Source organism: Pogoniulus pusillus, chromosome 28 (assembly GCF_015220805.1).
Source record: "Pogoniulus pusillus isolate bPogPus1 chromosome 28, bPogPus1.pri, whole genome shotgun sequence".
In the NCBI taxonomy this organism is placed as follows: Eukaryota; Metazoa; Chordata; class Aves; order Piciformes; family Lybiidae; genus Pogoniulus; species Pogoniulus pusillus.
The window spans coordinates 17,604,072-17,620,955 of record NC_087291.1 but is presented as its reverse complement, the minus strand read 5'-3'; the positions used below and the strand labels follow the sequence as shown (position 1 = coordinate 17,620,955).

The following is a 16,884-nucleotide window of genomic DNA, read 5'->3' as shown; positions in this document are numbered from 1 at the left end:
AAATGGTTCTCAGAGACTGGCACGGGCTGCCCAGGTTGAATCCCTATCACAGAGGTGTTTCTCAGAGGCAGAGCTGTGGTGCTGAGGGCCATGGCTTAGCCCCAGCCTTGGCAGAGCTAGAGAATGGCTGCACTGGAGGAGCTTAAAGGGCTTTGCCAGCCAAGTCCATTCTGTGATTCTCTGACACCACTGGACTGTGCCTGTGTCCTTTTACCGTGCATAATCTGGGGCTGCTGGGCTGCGGTGGTGTAAGTACTGAGAGCAGACACTTGGTGTAAGTACTGAGAGCAGACACTTGGTGTAAGTACTGAGAGCAGACACTTGGTGTAAGTACTGAGAGCAGACACTTGGTGTAGGTACTGACAGGAGTCACTTTGAATCAGAAGTGTTTGGGTAGGCACAGCAAATGTGTGCTGCAGTGCTGAGTGTGAGAACTGGGCACCACTGGACTGTGGCTGTGCCCTTTAATGTGGGGGTGCTGGGCTGTGGTGGTGTAACGTGGCTTTGTCTGGCAGCAGACACTGATTCAGAAGGGTTTGGGTGGGCGTATAAGGAACGTGTGCTGGAGTGCTGAGTGTAAGAACTAGAATCAGACAGAATCACAGCACCTCCAGAGATCACCCAGATCATCCAACCTCCCTGCCAGGGCAGGTTGCACCGGAACACATCTAGGTGGGAACTGGATGAACTTGAAGGTCCTTTTCAACCCAAACCTTTCTATGACTCATAGGAGGTCACCAGGTAAGACTTGTTCAGTTTGGTTGCAAGCTCCATATGGTATCAGTTTTAAGTGATTTTAAAATTCTTTTAAAGGGTCTGAGAAGTCCTCAGGAGAGTGTTCATGACCTCAGTCCCATTGAAAGCTTTCGGATTCCCTGTAAGGTAAGTGCCACAGTCTCTCCATTCCCACCCCCTTCATTCACAGGTTTTCATGACACTCAGTTGTTGGAGTTTAGGTTTTGAGGGCTTCTAATAGCAGGTTTTTAACTGCAGTTTTATTTCACCCTGAACATCTTTCAAAGTGTTTTAATGAAAGAATTGAGAGCTGAAAATTGAGTTCACCAGCTCAGAAGGAACTTGTGGTAAAATTTCTTCCTTGGAATTTTTGAGGTGCCACTAGAGGCTGATCTTAATATTATCTGGAGTTTCTGATGGAAAATAAGAAGAAATTAAAGGCTTGTGTTTCCCTTTGAAAATGAGATATGCTATGGGTGTCCTGTATAGTTCTAGTCCTGATAGTTAGACTTCGGTCTACAGTGCCCTGAGTGTATTTTGTAATTTGATGGCTTTAATCTTCAGCATATATAATAAACTTGGTGTTCTTCATGACTCATGGAACTATTAAGACAACTGTTGATTCTTTCTGATGATCTGGACCAGAGGATTGAGTCCAGCATCAGTAAGTCTGAAGGTGACACCAATCTAGGAGCAGGTGTGGATCTGTTGGAGGGTAGGAGAGCCCTGCAGAGGGACCTGGCCAGGCTGGATGGGTGGCCAGAGGCCAATGGGATGAGACTGAACAAGGCTAAGTGCAGGGTTCTACACTTTGGCCACAACAACCCCAAGCAGCACTACAGACTGAGGACAGAGTGGGTGAGAGCAGCCAGGCAGAGAAGGATCTGGGATGCTGGTAGAGAGTAGCTGAAGATGAGGCAGCAGTGTGCCCAGGTGGGCAGCAGAGCCAATGGCATCCTGGGCTGGATCAGGGGACAAGGGAGGTTCTTCTGCTCCTGTGCTCAGCACTGGTCAGGCCACACCTTGAGTGTTGTGTCCAGTTGTGGGACACTCAATTCAAGAGAGATGTTGAGGTGCTGGAAGGTGTTGAGAGAAGGGCAGCAAGGCTGGGGAGGGGCCTGGAGCACAGCCCTGTGAGGAGAGGCTGAGGGAGCTGGGGGGGTGCAGCCTGCAGCAGAGGAGGCTCAGGGCAGAGCTCATTGCTGTCTGCAGCTCCCAGATGGGAGGCTGTAGCCAGGTGGGGTTGGGCTCTGCTGCCAGGCACCCAGCAACAGAAGGGGGGAACACAGCCTCAAGCTGTGCCAGGGCAGGTTCAGGCTAGATGTTAGGAGGAAGTTGTTGTCAGAGAGAGTGATTGGCATTGGAATGGGCTGCCCAGGGAGGTGGTGGAGTGGCTGTGGCTGGAGGTGTTGAAGCCAAGCCTGGCTGGGGCACTTAGTGCCATGGTCTGGTTGATTGGCCAGGGCTGGGTGCTAGGTTGGGCTGGATAAGCTTGGAGCTCTCTTCCAACCTGCTTGATTCTATGATTCTATTGTTGCCAGCTTTGTTGTTTCCCAAGCTGCTAACAATTTTAGTAGCTTCTGTCATAAAAGGGTAAGAGAAGAAGCTGGTACACTTGAATTCAAGCCTGTGGCATTAACAATGAGTTGATTTTGAGTTAGATTGTGTTTGTCTTGATGATAATCATTTCACACCCAATATGGTAGTTGACTTCTTGTCTTGGTGGTAAACATGTAGAAGGTAAAGCTACAGAAGTGTGGCTTTCTTAGTGTGTGTGGGTTTCTGTTTCCCCAACAGTAGCTGAGTGCTTTTCAGGAGTGCATTAAGAGATGCTGTGACTGATAAATCGCCTCCATGGATTGGGGTTTGTGGTTCTCTCCAGCAGGAGAATTGTTTTCCCAATGACTGGCTTGTTTTGGTAGAGTGAGGGCTTTTATATAAACACTTTGCATACATAGTGGAGGAGGAGAGATCAAAAGAAAGTTCTGGGTGTTTCATGTGTGAGGTAAAGGAATCCCACAAAATTCCCTGTGGGACTGGCTGCCTTCCCTAGCTGTGGATTAGCTGTGGGAGGAGGGGGGAAAGGGAAAAGAAAGTGTTGAGGTGAGATTATAGATATAGTTATACCTAGAAATATTTATATCTAGGGAAAATGAAGGGATTGTCTGTGTGCAGGTGTAAAAAATACTTGAGTAAGTTAATAATAACTTTAATAAGGGGAGATTTAAACTGGACATTAGGAAGAAATTCTTTCCAGTGAGAGTGGAAGGATACTGGAACAGGTTGCCCAGGGAGGTTGTGGATGCCCCCTCCCTGTAGGTGTTTTAAGGCCAGGAGGCCTTGAGCAGCCTGGTTTAGAGGAATGTGTCTCTGCCCATGGCAGTGGGGTTGGAACTGGATGATACTCAACCCAAACCATTCTGTGAATGCATTTCATGAGGGCAGGATGCTGCAGTGGAGCTGCTGATTGAATCTGCTGGGCACAGCTCTCATCCTGGCATTTAGAATTAGCTTTTAGCATAGGCTAAAATAAGAATAGGTTATCCAGGCTCAGAATGGAGGGGCACAACTTGGCAGTGTGATCACTGGTGTGGTTTTGGCTCATTACAAAGAGAAGGAGGCTCTGTCCAAATGAGTTCAGCACAGGCTTGGCCCCTGGCACTCTGTGGGGAGAGGTGCATAGGGTATTGCTGACCTGCAGCATTGAATTAGGTTGGAGACTGAGTGCTATCAGGTAACTTCTTCAGTGTCTCTGCTTCCCAAGTCTTTTCATAGAATCAGAGAATTGCTTTGGTTGGAAAAGACCTGAAGTCCAGCTGTCAACCCAAGACCACCATGGCCCAGAGTGCCATGTCCACACATTTCTTGAACACCTCCAGGGACGATGACTCCACCACCTCCTTGCACAGCCTGTTCCAATTCCTGACCACTCTTGCAGGAAAGAATTTTTTCCAAATCTGCAACCTAAACCTCCCCTGGCACAATCTCAGGCCTTTTCCTCTTATTCTATGACCTGACACTAGAGAGGAGAGACCAACCCCCACCTCACTATACCCTCACAACTTCACTACCCTTTCATTCTATCACCTGGTACTAGGGAGAAGAGATCAACCCCCACCTCACAACACCCTCACTCACTACAACCTTTTGTTTGATGGTGACTGGAATGCAGAAGGTGTTTGCTTCACCTCTGTAGCAGCAATGCTGCATTCAAGAGTGCACTGCTGGTGTTGGTGTTCCAGGCAATGTGGAACACAAGGGGTGTGACTCACTTGGGAAGCAACTGGGGAAGTCACTGCAAACTTGCTGAACTGCATTTCAGATGAGTCTGCAAGGAAATGACTCTTCTGGAGTATACTTCTCTCAAAGTTGCCACGGGCTTCTAGATCCATAGAACAGGAAGGCAAAATGATGTGAGAAATGGTGGGCAAAAGTACTGGTGTGGGCCCAAATTTGGTTCTTGGAAAAGGTTCTAATATTTTGTAGTGGGCAGAAGAAGTTGTAGTGTACTGATCTTTCTGTCCACTGCCAGTGGGTTTTGTACTGGTGCTGTAAAACAGATGCATATGTTGGGGAAATGTTCTTCTTATGGTGTGGTGTTACATCACAGAAATAACCCTTTGGTTTGTTTTGTGAAGGAGGATCTCAGAGAACTACATGAAGAACCAACTGATCCTCAAGCTCAGCAAGAAATAATTAACAGCATTGAAGAAGTTTATTTCTCCAATGATTCCTTTGATATTGTGAAGTATGAGTTAGAGGTGAGCTGACTTCTTAGAAGAGAAGACAGTAGGAGGTTGAGGGAGGTTCACCTCTGCCTCTCCTCTGCCCTGGTGAGGTGACATCTGGAATATTGTGTCCAGTTCTGACAGCTCCCTCCGCTCAAGAAGAACCTCTGGGAGCTGCCTGAGAGAGTCAAGCACAGAGCTACAGAGCTCCTACAGGCTGTGGAACATCTGCCTTTGAGGACAGGCTGAGGGAACTGGGCCTTGGAGCTTGGAACAGAGGAGCCTGAGGGCTGCCCATAGTCATGCTGATAAAGATGTGCAGGGCAGTGTGGGAAGGACAGAGCCAGGCTCTGTTCAGAGATGTCCAAGGTCTGGACAAGGGGCACTGGGGGCAAGCTGGAGCAGAGGAGGTGCCACAGGAACAGAAGGGAAAACTTCCCTGTGAGGGTGCCAGAGCCCTGGAGCAGGCTGCTCAGAGAGGTTGTCTCCTTCTCTGGAGACATTCCAAACCCACCTGAATGCCTTCCTGTGTGACCTTCCCTGGGTGCTCCTGCTCTGTCAGGAGGGGTTGAACTTGATCTTCCAGTCTGTGATTCTGTGAATATCACAAAAAAATGAGGCTTACTGGAGGTAGTATCAATCGTGCTAACAGGCACTGCATAATTTAAACTAGAATGAAAAAGCCAAAATACCTGGCAACAAAATCAAACCAAACCCTCTCTATGTATTGGGTGTTTTTATAGCAAGCTGAGTGAGACACTAGCATTTCACAGATCTGGGGGGTGGTGTGCATAAATACATGACTTAAAATAAGGTTGCCTGGGTGTAATGACGATGTGATGTGATGATAATACATTGTTTATCTCAACACCAATTGATTTCTCTATCCATCCTTGGAAAGAGTGGATTCCTTCTGCAGCTTGGCTTGAGGGAGCAATGGGAGTGTTCCTCTGGAGATGTTGATAAGTTAGTTAGCACTGCTTTGTGTATTCCACAGCTTCTAATTTCTCACTGCATTTAATTGCTTGTTTACATGCAGAGGCTCCCTCCAGTACTTAGTCTCCAAGAACTGGAAGTGTACAGAGACAAATTAAAACAACAGCAAGCTGCTGTAAGTAAAGTGCTTCTCTCTGCACCCTCCAGCAGATGTAACTTGAATAAATATCTGATTTCTGAGACACAGTAGCTAGCAACCATTTTTGCTTTTCATTCTGTGTGATGTGTTTTTATAGTGGACAAGCATGGAGCTGATCAGAGATGCAGCACCTCCCTTAGAGGGACAGGCTGAGAGAGCTGGGGCTGTCCAGCATGGAGAAAAGAAGGATCTGGGGAGACCTTAGAGCAGCCTTCCAGTACCTGAAAAGGGCTAGAAGGAAGCCAGGAAGGGACTTTTTTTCAAGGGCTTGTAGTGATAGGATGAGGAGGGCTGAATTTGAGCTGGAAGAGGGGAGACTTAGACTGGGTATTGGGAAGAAATACTTTCCAGTGAGGGTGGTGAGACACTGAAACAGGTTATCCAGAGAGGCTGTGGATGCTCCCTCCCTAGATGAGAGGCAGATTGGATGTGGCCTTGAGCAACCTGGGCTGGTGAGAGCTGTCCCTGCCCAGGGCATGGGGGTTGGAACTAGATCATCTTTAAGGTCCCTTCAAACCTAAACCATTCTATGGCTCTATCATTATTTCTGTTTTCTATTGTGACATCCTCCTTACAAGCAGAGAGCTAAGGAATGAATTCCAACAAACCCACTAATTCCTAGATGGAACCATAAACATTTCTCTTACCCTGTCCCAGTGAAAACTGCTTCTCATTTTAGCTACTTTTACATAGTTCTGGACCATTTATTCATCACTTTGAAAGCTACAAAACTAAATGACACAGAACCACAAACCTGTTGTAGAAGTTTAGAGTATGGATGGCCTGCTTACTTGAAATTGCTCTGTACCACATGGAATATGCTTCTTTTTAAGGTGTCTAAGAAAGTTGCAGATTTGATTCTTGAAAAGCAGCCTGCATATGTTCAGGTAAGACAACTACAGTCACTTCCTAAGAGTAAACCACTCCTTTTTGTGCTGTTAGGATGCTCCATTTGTTTCACTGGGGGTTAAATGTAGTCATTTGTTTGTGCCTGATTTCAACTTGCTGTCTGAATGCTAAGCCTGTGTCCAGAGGGTGAAAAGAACCAAGGGCACATTGAGCTGGAGACCTTAAAATGGTCAGATAGCTGAAGAAGGCTTCTTTAAAACATGAATTCACAGGGTTGAGTAATAGCTGTAATGGACCTGTAGAGGAGCTTTAGTACCTCTCTTTGGGAGTAGTTTCAGATCTGTTTCCATAAGAGAAAGCAGCAATATCCTTTCCTAAGGGCACTTCATCAGAAACCTGCCACTTAGACAGTTGTAAGAAGAAAGCAACTAAGAGAAGAGTAAGCTGGAAACAGAGCCGCAATGTGACAAAGGTCTCCAAGAGCCAAACAAACCCAAACTGCTTTAGCTGCTTGCAGTGGAATGTTGCCATGGCTTCTTCCTTGCCCCCAAAACAGCACTGCAACAGCTGCCTAGTGAGTCTCAAAAGGAGGCTGAGGGGAGACCTGGCTCTCTACAGCTCCCTGAAAGGAGGCTGGAGCTGAGTGGGTGTTGGTCTTGTCTCCCTAGCACAAAGTGGAAGTGGCCTCAAGTTGCATCAGGGCAGGTTTAGGTTGGATAGGAGAAGAAACTTCTTCAATGAAAGGGTTCTTAAAGCCTGGAGCAGGCTGCCCAGGGAGGTTGTGGATGTCCTCTCCCAGAAGGTGTTCAAGGCCAGGCTGGATGAGGCCTTGAGCAAGCTGGGCTGGTGGGAGGTGTCCCTGCCCATGGCAGGAGGGTTGGGGCTGGATGATCTTGAAGGTCATTGTATGATGTATGACATTTGTGTAACCTGTTGACTCTCTGCAGGAGCTCGAACGTGTCACATCGCTGCAGAATGGCCTTCAGCTGGCAGCTGTTATCTGCACCGATGGCAGAAGGTATCTTGCTTGAATAATGGCAGGGGGATGAAAGTGTGTAAGAAGAAACCTCAGAGGTTTGCTTCCTCTTGGTGTTTTCTGTTGGTGTGCTGAGTGGAATTAGCCATTGTAGGCAAAGGTACTGAAACAAATGCCACCTGCAGCTCTCACTTTGCCATTGGGGAGCTCTCTTAGAAACAAGCTCTTGGGATGCGTCACTGACAGACAGGCTCTGCAGAGGGGAGAGCATCTTAGTGTAGTCTGTTGGTGTCATCCCAATTTCTGGGTTTCCCTAATAATGCCAACAACCTTATTTATTAACCAGAGAGACATGAAACTCTCAGAGCAGATCTGAAGGAGGCCATGAAGATGATCAGAGGGCTGGAGACATGCTGAGAAAGTTGGGGCTCTTCAGCCTGCAGAAGAGAAGGCTGTGGGGAGACCTTAGAGCAGCCTTGCAGTATCTGAAGGGGGCCCCCTGGAGAGCTGGAGGAGGACTTTTGACAAAGGCCTGGACAGGACAAGGGGTAATGGCTTCAGACTGGAAGAAGCCAGACTTAGATGAGACATTCAGAAGCAGTTCTTTCCCATGAGGGTGCTGAGGCACTGGAACTGGTTGCCCAGAGAAGCTGTGGAGGCTCCAAGCCTGACAGTGCTCAAAGGCAGCTTGGCTGGGGCCTAGAGCAAGCTGGGCTGGTAGGAGGAGTCCTTGCCCATGGCAGTGGACTTGGAACTGAATGATCTTCAAGATCCCTTCCAACCCAAGGCATTCTGTGATGAGAATGTTGTAGCAGCAGGTTTATTTTACGTGGCATTGAAGGTATTTCTCTTGCAGACACCTGAACATAGCAAAGGAAGGCTTCACCCAGACGAGTCTGGGGCTTCTTGCCAGCCACAGGAGGCGCCAGCTGCTTATTGGGCTGCTGAAGTCCCTGAGGACAATAAAGACACTGGTATGTCCAGTTGGCTTTGTTCAGTGGCAAGACAGTAATTTCTGTGTCGTTTGTCACTGATTTTCTCTCTTTGTTTCCTTTGCAGCAAAGAACTGATGTGCGTTTGAGCGAGATGTTGGAGGTAAGGCCCTGCCAGACTCTTACAACAGCCAGCTGCTGTCACTCAGCTTGATTTTGTCCCTTCTCTTCTCTTGCAGACAGACCATGAGTGTGTGCATGTGGTGAAGTGATGCCTCTATTAGCTTTTTGAATGTTGTGAAAAGACATTCACATCAAATTTGATAGCCCCTCTGCTGGGGGAGGGGGCAGTATTTTCTGTCAAAGCCTCAGTCCTGCCATGCATCTGGGCACTGAGTCTGGTAGCTCAGTAAGAGTGCAATGGAGCCTTCAGTCCCCTCCCTACTCTCAAGTGATAGGAGAGGGGAGAAGGCTTCAGACTGGAAGAAGGTGAATTGAGATTAGACATTAGGAAGCAATTCTTGCCCATGGGCATGGTGAGGCACTGAAAAAGGTTGTCCAGAGAAGTTATGGAAGCCTCAAACCTGAAAGTGGGGAAAGGCAGCTTGGATGGAGGCTCCAGATTTTGAAGGGGGCCTTCAGGAGACCTGGAGAGGGACTTCTGACAAAGGCATGGAGGGACAGGATGATAGCTTCAATCTGGTAGAAACTGAGTTAAGGTGAGACATTAGGAAGCAATCCTTGCCCATGAGAGTGGTGAGGCACTGGAACAGGTTGCCCACAGAAGCTGTGGAGGCTCCAAGCCTGGTAGTGTTGAAAGGCAGCTTGGCTGGGGCCTTGAGCACGCTGCTCTAGTAGGTGTCCCTGCCCACGGCAGGGGGTTGGAATTAGGTGACCTTCAAGGTCTTTTTCAAACCAAAGCATTCCATGAATCTGTGAAAGCTGCAGAGATCTGTAAGTGCAGCAATCATTTCAGAGCAGTGGACTGTGCTGGTTTCACCTAATGGATGTGTGTGTGGGGGTTGTGTTCGTAGCTGAGCTTGATCTGCATTAGAATGCTGCTCTTCAAACCAATTTCATTTCAGAACCTCCTCTGTGGTAACAGCTGCATGCAAAGTGCTCTTGGGCTTTTGCTCCAATCCATGACTTTGAAATTCCAGCAACAGCTTTGTGTTTGAGCTCTCTGAAGCACGTCATGTAATGGGTGCAATTAGGACTAAAAAGGGAAGCTCTTAGCTCCCAGAGTGGGCTTTCCTTCCTCCAAGAGCCTTTCTGACCTCATAACTAATACAATACAAATGGAGTAATTATACCAAAGGCACTGCCCAGCTCCTGTTGGCAAAGTCCTGAGCTTTGATTTTGACCTGGTCTCCTCATGTCGTTCTGTCACCTTATTATCATAGCAGAGGTGCTCCAGCCCTCTGATCATCTTTGTGGCCTCCTCTGAACCCTCTACCTCAGGTCCATGCCCAGGGGCTGCAGTGCTGGCTGCAGTAGTCCAGGTGGGGTCTCAGCAGAGCAGAGCAGAGGGGCAGAATCACCTCCCTTTACCTGCTGGCCATGCTGCTTTGGATGCAGTCCAGGATTTGGTTGGCTTTCTGGGCTCCTAGCACACATTGCCAGCTGATGAGTAGATCATGTTGTGTTGAGCTGAAAAAAGCAAATCATTGACCAGAATTAGACCTGTTCTAACCCAGAGCAGGGCATTTATTAACCAAGGTTTCAAAGCTGATGGGGAAGTTGTGAGTTCTGTAGCAACAGCTTTCTGGTATGTATTGTATGAGTGCACAAGAATGCAAACCAGCAAGTGCTCTGCACCAGGGAATGTGACACTTGTTTGCAGGTGTTGCTAATGTGTCTCTTCCCAGTTGTAAGCTATTAGCACGTTAAATTCTGCAGCAGACCCTCACTCATTTAACTTCACTGTATAGCTGTAAGAGGCAAAATGTTTTGGTTCTTAATGCTTAGCCATGAGCATGCAAGCAAAAGTGGGTGTTGCAGTGTTTGCTTCAAAAAGCCAAACCAGCTTTCCACTGTATTTTCTCCTCAGGAAGAGGACTACCCAGGAGCTATTCAGCTGTGCTTGGAATGCCAGAAAGCTGCCAGCACTTTCAAACACTACAGCTGCATAAGGTAAGGTGACACTGGGAAGACTGCAGCTTCCCTATGGTTTCATTTGTACATGATAATAGAGCAGTGAGCTCTAATCCTCATTCTGGACCAGATGATCTTTCAAGGTCCCTTCCAGCCCCTGGGATTCTATGATTCTGTAAAGCAGCTTTGACTAGGCCATTAATTGCCTGCTTAGAAAAGTAAAATTGAGGAATTTGTGAAAGCAGGATCCCCTCTCTCCATCTCTGGCCACGCTGCTTTTGATGCAGCCCAAGCTGCCATGGGCCTTCTGGGCTGCAAGTGCTCATTGCTGCCTCATGTCCAGCTTCTGATATCTGAAAGGGGCCTACAGGAGGGCTGGGGAGGGACTACTGACAAGGTCTTGTAATGACAGGATGAGGAGGAATGGGATTGAGCTGGCAGAGGACAGATTTAAACTCGATGTTAGGAAGAAGCTCTTTGCAGTGAGGGTGGTGAGACACTGGCACAGGTTGCCCAGGGAAGTTGTGGAACACAGAATCACCAAATGTGATTTTTGATCACATTTGGTGATTCTGTGCTCCACAACTTCCCTGGAGGTGTTCAAGGCCAGGTTGGATGAGGCCTTGAGTGACCTGATGTAGTGGGAGGTGTCCCTGCCTATGGTGGGGGGTTGGAACTGGCTGAGCTTTGAGGTCACTTCCAACCTCAACCATTCTGTGATTCTCATGCAGTAGAATTCCCAAGTACTCTTCTGCAGGGCTGCTTTCTATCACCTCATCCCCCAGGCTGTATTGATAGTGAGGATTGTTGCAACTCAGGTGCAGGGCTCTGCACTTGATATTGAAGGTCATGAGATTCACCTGGGCTCCCTTCTCCTATCTTGTGGCTCTGTAGCAGAAGAATGTGGGTTTTGCAGAAGTGTAAAGTGTTTGTAGGATCACTACTCTTAATCTTTCTTTTTCTTTCTTTCATTAATAGTGAGTTGAATTCAAAGCTACAAGACACCTTGGAACAAATAGAGGTAAGAGTGAATGTGTTGGTGTTCAGTAGATGTTGGTGTTTAACCTCTAGGTGCAGGAGCTTTCTAGAGCAGTGCTGTTAACAATCACAGAACCTGCATGTTTCTGTTGCATGCTGTCTCTGGAATGCTCCAGTCAGTGAGAGGCTGAGGGAACTGGGGTTGTTTAGCCTGGAGGAAAGGAGCCTGAGGGGAGACCTCCTGGATATCTACAGCTTCCTGAAAAGAGCCAGGTGGACGTTGGGCTCTTCTCCCTTGAACAAGTGTTAGGAGAGGGGAAATGGCCTCCAACTGCACCAGGAGAGTTTTAGGTTGACTATGAGAAGAGTGAAAGTGCATTGGAATAGGCTGCCCAGGGAGGTGAATGCCCATCCCTGGAGGTGTTTCCAAGAGGATGTGGTGCTGAGGGGCATGGCTTAGCCCCAGCCTGGTTGGACTGGATGGCCATAAGGGTCTTTTCCAACCCAAATGACTGAGTGATTCCATGGATCTGTGTAGGCTTCTTGTTTCTCCTCCATTACTGACCATTCTGCTGGTATAGTACTCAGGAATCACAGAGTCATTAAGGCTGGAAAAGCCCTTTAAGGTCATCAGATCCAACCTTCTACCCAACACCTCCATGACCTGAAGTGCCACATTAACTCCTTTTTGGGACACCTTCAGGGATGGTGACTCCACCACCTCCCTAGGCAGCAAATAAATAGTTCCTAATACCCACTGATTTGTTTCCCAATGAATTCTAACGTGAGGTGATGTTAGTTCCACTTAGTAGGTGGCAACCAGAGCATGAAGAAACCTAGAATTGAATTGTTTGAGCCAAAACAGCTGTGGAACATTTTTATCCTCCCCCAGATCTGTTTTTCTCTTGGGAAGGGGGAGAGCCCAGTTAGAAATCCTTGCTCTCTCATACTGGGCTGCATCTCAAAGTAAATACCACTTTGAATTCGACCCCAGTGAATTGCTGGGCTAGTTCTTGGAAATGGTGGCACTCTTTGGCTGACTTTAGGCAGCAAGAAGTAAGCTGTGAGCACCTCAGAGCAGCTGGGTGGTTTCCAAGCTTGGCTGCTTTCCAAGCATAGTTATCAGATTGTTTAAATAGACATCTTCCCCTCACTCACTGTTGTTTAATCTGTTCCTTAGCCTGGTTTTATTTAGTGTTGAAGACATTGTTTTTCCTCCTTGATTTAGGAGCAGCTGGATGTGGCACTCTCCAAAATATGCAAGAACTTTGATGTCAGCCATTACACAAAGGTTCAGCAGGCTTACAGGCTGCTTGGGAAAACACAGGTTGGTGCTCACCTTCTGGGGAAGTCCCAGCAGATGGTGGGGTAACAGCTCAACAGCTTTGAGTACTTCTGATTGTCATGGTTTAACCCCAGGTATCCCTGCCCATGGCAGAAGAGTTGGAACTAGATGATGTTTAAGGCCCCTTCCAACCCAAACCATCCTGTGGTTCTGTGTGATTATTGAACTGACTTTCATTTTCATCACAGAATCATAGGATGGCTCAGGTTGGAAGGGACCTCAGAGCTCAGCTACTCCAACCTCCCTGCCATGGGCAGGATGCCTTTCAACAACACTTGGTTGCCCAGAGCCTCATCCAGCCTGGCCTTGAACACTCCCAGACAGGAGGCAGCCACAGCCCCCCTGGGCAGCCTGCTCCAGAGTTTTACCACCCATGTACTGAAGAACTTCCTTCTCAGATCCAGTCTAACCCTGCTCTGCCTCAGCTCCAAACCATTCCCCCTTGTCTCTAGGCACCCTTAGGAAAAGTCTGTCTGCAGCCTTCCTGCAGGTTCCCTTCAGGTACTGGACTCTAAGTGACCCCCCAGAGTCCTTTCTTCTCTGGGCTGCACACCCCCAGCTCCCTCAGCTGTCCTCACAGCAGCCCTTGTATCATCTTTGTGGCCTCCTCTGCCCTCACTCCACAGCTCTGTGTCCTTCTTCTGCTGAGGACAGCAGAACTAGAGGCAGGATTGGAGGTGAGGTCTGAGCAGAGCCAAGGGGCAGAATCCCCTCTCTTGCCCTGCTGCCCACACTCCTCTTGATGCAGCCCAAGATATGATTGGCTTCTGGGCTGTATTAAAAATGAGAAGATCCTTTGATATCTTCACTATTTCTCACATTTCCATTTGCCATTCTGCTTTCTTTGGCTAACCCAAGTGAGGCTTAGCTGCAGGAGATGGCTGCTTTGTGATAGGATTCAAGCAGGGTTGCTTGTTCATTTCTTATGGGGGCGATTGAGTCTTCAGCTCTCTCAGGCCCTACAAATGTCAAACAGCAAGCAGTGAAACTGAGCACTGTCACACTTCAGGATCTGATGACTTCATTGTGGCATAACAAAGCATTTTTTATCAACTCTTCTGTACCACATAATCCAATTATTAGCAATTTCTGCAATGAACTGAAGTTATCTGCAGGCTAATGACAAAGGATCAATAGGATAATCAGCCTGGCCTGAGACTCAGGCATGGTTCTGGCAAAAATCCTCTAGCCACTGGCATTTAGTACATGTCCTGATAGTTGTTATTCTGGAGAAAAGGGGTTTTGTTAAAGAAATCTCTCCTTTTTTCTGATTGCACAGAGGGGTTTAGTAGGAGATCTCTTGATGTGATACAAGTGCCTTTCTGTGACACTGAAATCTGCTTTATATTCTCCAAGGAAGAAAGTGGCAAAGTGGATGAAGGCTTTAGAATTGTAGGTTTAGTTCTAGTAATTCAATTCAATTCTATTCAGTAAATGATCTTAATTAAATGGTATTAAAGTCCATTAATGGAATGCTATTAATGAAATGCTGTTTAAATGCTATTAATTTACTGTGTCTAGCTCTGGAGCCCTCAACACAGGAAGGACATGGACCTGATGGATTGGGTTCAAAGGAGGGCTGCAAAAATGATCCGGGGGCTGGAGCAGCTCTGCCCCCAGGACAGGCTGAGAGAGCTGGGGGTGTGCAGCCTGCAGAGGAGAAGGCTCCAGGCAGACCTAACAGCAGCCTGCCAGCACCTGAAGGGGCTGCAAGCAGGCTGCAGAGGGACTGTTTGCAAAGGCCTGCAGGGACAGGACCAGGGCAATGGTTTGGAATGAGGGCAGAGCAGATTGAGACTGGAGGTGAGGAACAAGTTGTGCAGCAGGAGGCTGCTGGAGCAGTGCCACAGGCTGCCCAGGGAGGTGGTTGAGGCCCCATGGCTGGAGCTCTTGAAGGTGAGGCTGGAGCAGGCTGTGAGCAAGCTGCTGTAGTGGAGGATGTCCCTGCTGAATTTGGAGATGCCTTCCAACCCAAACCATTCCATGGTTCTCTGAATTGCAGAAGAGATCTTTTTAAAGCAGATGGGAAGGTTTCCAGTGAGAAGAGCACTGGCTCCACTCATTTTTTTGACAGTCTGATCAGTGTTTGGAAGGGTGACTGACTGAATGGATGGGTGTAATGAATATTTATTTCTGATCACGCACAAGAGTTACAGAAGGGAGATGGCAGAGAAGCTGGTTTCACTGGTCACACCTCGACCCTCAGTCTTCCCATGTTGTAACACTGCCAAGTCCTGTGCTGGAGATGCTTTAGACAAAGATTGGAGGCCTTGCATTCAGTCTCCTGTGTTCAGTACTGAATAGAACTGAGGTTAAAAGGAGTAATATGGCAAATTTGATTTACTATTTGTGTCCCTCCTCCTCTTTCAGACAGCAATGGACCAGTTGCACATGCACTTCACTCAAGCCATCCACAACACTGTCTTTCAAGTCGTGCTGGGATATGTGGAGCTGTGTGCAGGGAACACAGACACCAAGTTTCAGAAGTTACAGTACAAAGACCTCTGCACAGTAGGGAATTCTTGCTTATATCTGTACCTTTGAAACTGAATTTTTCCACTCTTTCAGGTGTACCTTCTCTAAGTAAGGTTATCAACGTAACTCTGCAGCTGTTATGGTTTCTGAGCACAACTGCTGAGTCTCACAATGTTGATTTGGTTTTCCCTGCAGCATATTACCTCAGACAGCTACATTCCATGCCTTGCTGATCTCTGCAAAGCCCTCTGGGAAGTCATGCTCAGTTACTACAGAACCATGCAGTGGCATGAGAACCATGACCAAGATGAGGAGGCAGCTGTTTCTTCTGGTAAGAAACCATCCTGGGAGCCATTGGAATGGGCTGCCCAGGGAGGTGGTGGAGTCACCATCCATAGAGGTGTTCAAGAAAAGCCTGGATGAGGCACTTAGTGCCATGGTCTGGTTGATTGGCTAGGGCTGGGTGCTAGGTTGGACTGGCTGAGCTTGGAGGTCTCTTCCAACCTGCTTGATTCTATGATGTTTGGAGGTATCTTTTCTTCTGTTCAAGTTGTAAGTGTCCTGGAACCTCTGTGGTCTTGCCTCAGTGGCTTCAGCAACTTGCTTCTAGTGTACAGTAAGTACTTGAGTAGTGACTGGATTTTTAGAGTGCTCTGTGTGAAAGATCTGCCTCTCAGTTTTCACTGAGGTGGGGCCTTGCTGACACCATGCCCATCAGAAGCCTTCCTGGTCAGAGTTAACATCTAATATTTCTGTGTGTTTTATTCATCTCCTTGCAAAAGCTGTGAGCTGCTGAGCTCTCCTGGAGCTTGCAGGATGGGCAATGTGAGATTACTACGGGTAGAAGGCTTGGATGCATTTGGAGATAACCTGGAGTACCTTTCCCCTTCAGCTTCAGATGGCAGCAATGTGACTGGAGCTGAAGAGAACAGTTTTGACCGCAGCTACGTAAAAAAGAAGCTGGAGCATGGACTGTCAAGAATATGGCAGGTAGGGGTTGGTAATGCTCCTGCCAAAAACTTCTCTCCCTTTGCCCGGTTTCACTTACAGTTTTACTGGTAGTTGTTTCATCTTGGTTGGAACAGAACTTAGAGATCTGCAAGTCCAACCATTGCATTGATCTTCTGAAAGAACTCTCTCCAGAGGCTTCATTTTTTAATTGAAGTGATCTGTTTTAAGCTAAGTGTATCAAAACCTCAGCTGCTACTCACTTCCTCAGTTACTCCTTGGTCACTGTGCTCTGCCACAGAATCACAGAATGGTAAGGGTTGGAAGGGACCTCTGGAGTTTGAGTCCAAGCTCCCTGTCAAGGCAGGGTCACCTAGAGAAGGTCACACAGGAACGTGTCCAGGTGGGTTTGCAGTGTCTCCAGAGATGGAGACTCCAGCACCTCCCTGAGCAGCCTGCTCCAGGGCTCCAGCACCCTTAAACCAAACCAGTTCCTCCTCATGTTTAGATGTTGCAGTTTGTGCCTGTTGCGCCTTGTCCTGTCGCTGAGCACCACTGAACAAAGCCTGGTCCCATCCTCCTGACACCTACCCTTTGAGTGTTGATCAGCACTGATGAGCTCCTCCCTCAGACGTCTCTTTTTCAGACTAAGCAGCCCCAATTCCCTCTGCCTTTCCTCCTCATGGAGA

General features: G+C 47.8%; 1 protein-coding gene across 2 annotated transcripts in view; it reads left to right on the top strand.

Annotated features, from left to right (window-relative positions):
• The window catches only part of VPS50 (VPS50 subunit of EARP/GARPII complex), a 43,620-nt gene that overhangs the window by 600 nt on the left and 26,136 nt on the right, over nt 1-16,884 (top strand). For both annotated transcript variants that reach the window (XM_064166811.1, XM_064166809.1), the window contains exons 2-14: nt 814-882; nt 4,374-4,496; nt 5,503-5,574; nt 6,432-6,485; nt 7,395-7,465; nt 8,280-8,397; nt 8,483-8,518; nt 10,406-10,488; nt 11,428-11,470; nt 12,656-12,754; nt 15,143-15,283; nt 15,443-15,578; nt 16,140-16,237. In XM_064166811.1, coding sequence (XP_064022881.1) covers nt 814-882; nt 4,374-4,496; nt 5,503-5,574; nt 6,432-6,485; nt 7,395-7,465; nt 8,280-8,397; nt 8,483-8,518; nt 10,406-10,488; nt 11,428-11,470; nt 12,656-12,754; nt 15,143-15,283; nt 15,443-15,578; nt 16,140-16,237 — 1,143 coding nt within the window. The remainder of the gene's footprint in view (nt 1-813; nt 883-4,373; nt 4,497-5,502; nt 5,575-6,431; nt 6,486-7,394; nt 7,466-8,279; nt 8,398-8,482; nt 8,519-10,405; nt 10,489-11,427; nt 11,471-12,655; nt 12,755-15,142; nt 15,284-15,442; nt 15,579-16,139; nt 16,238-16,884) is intronic.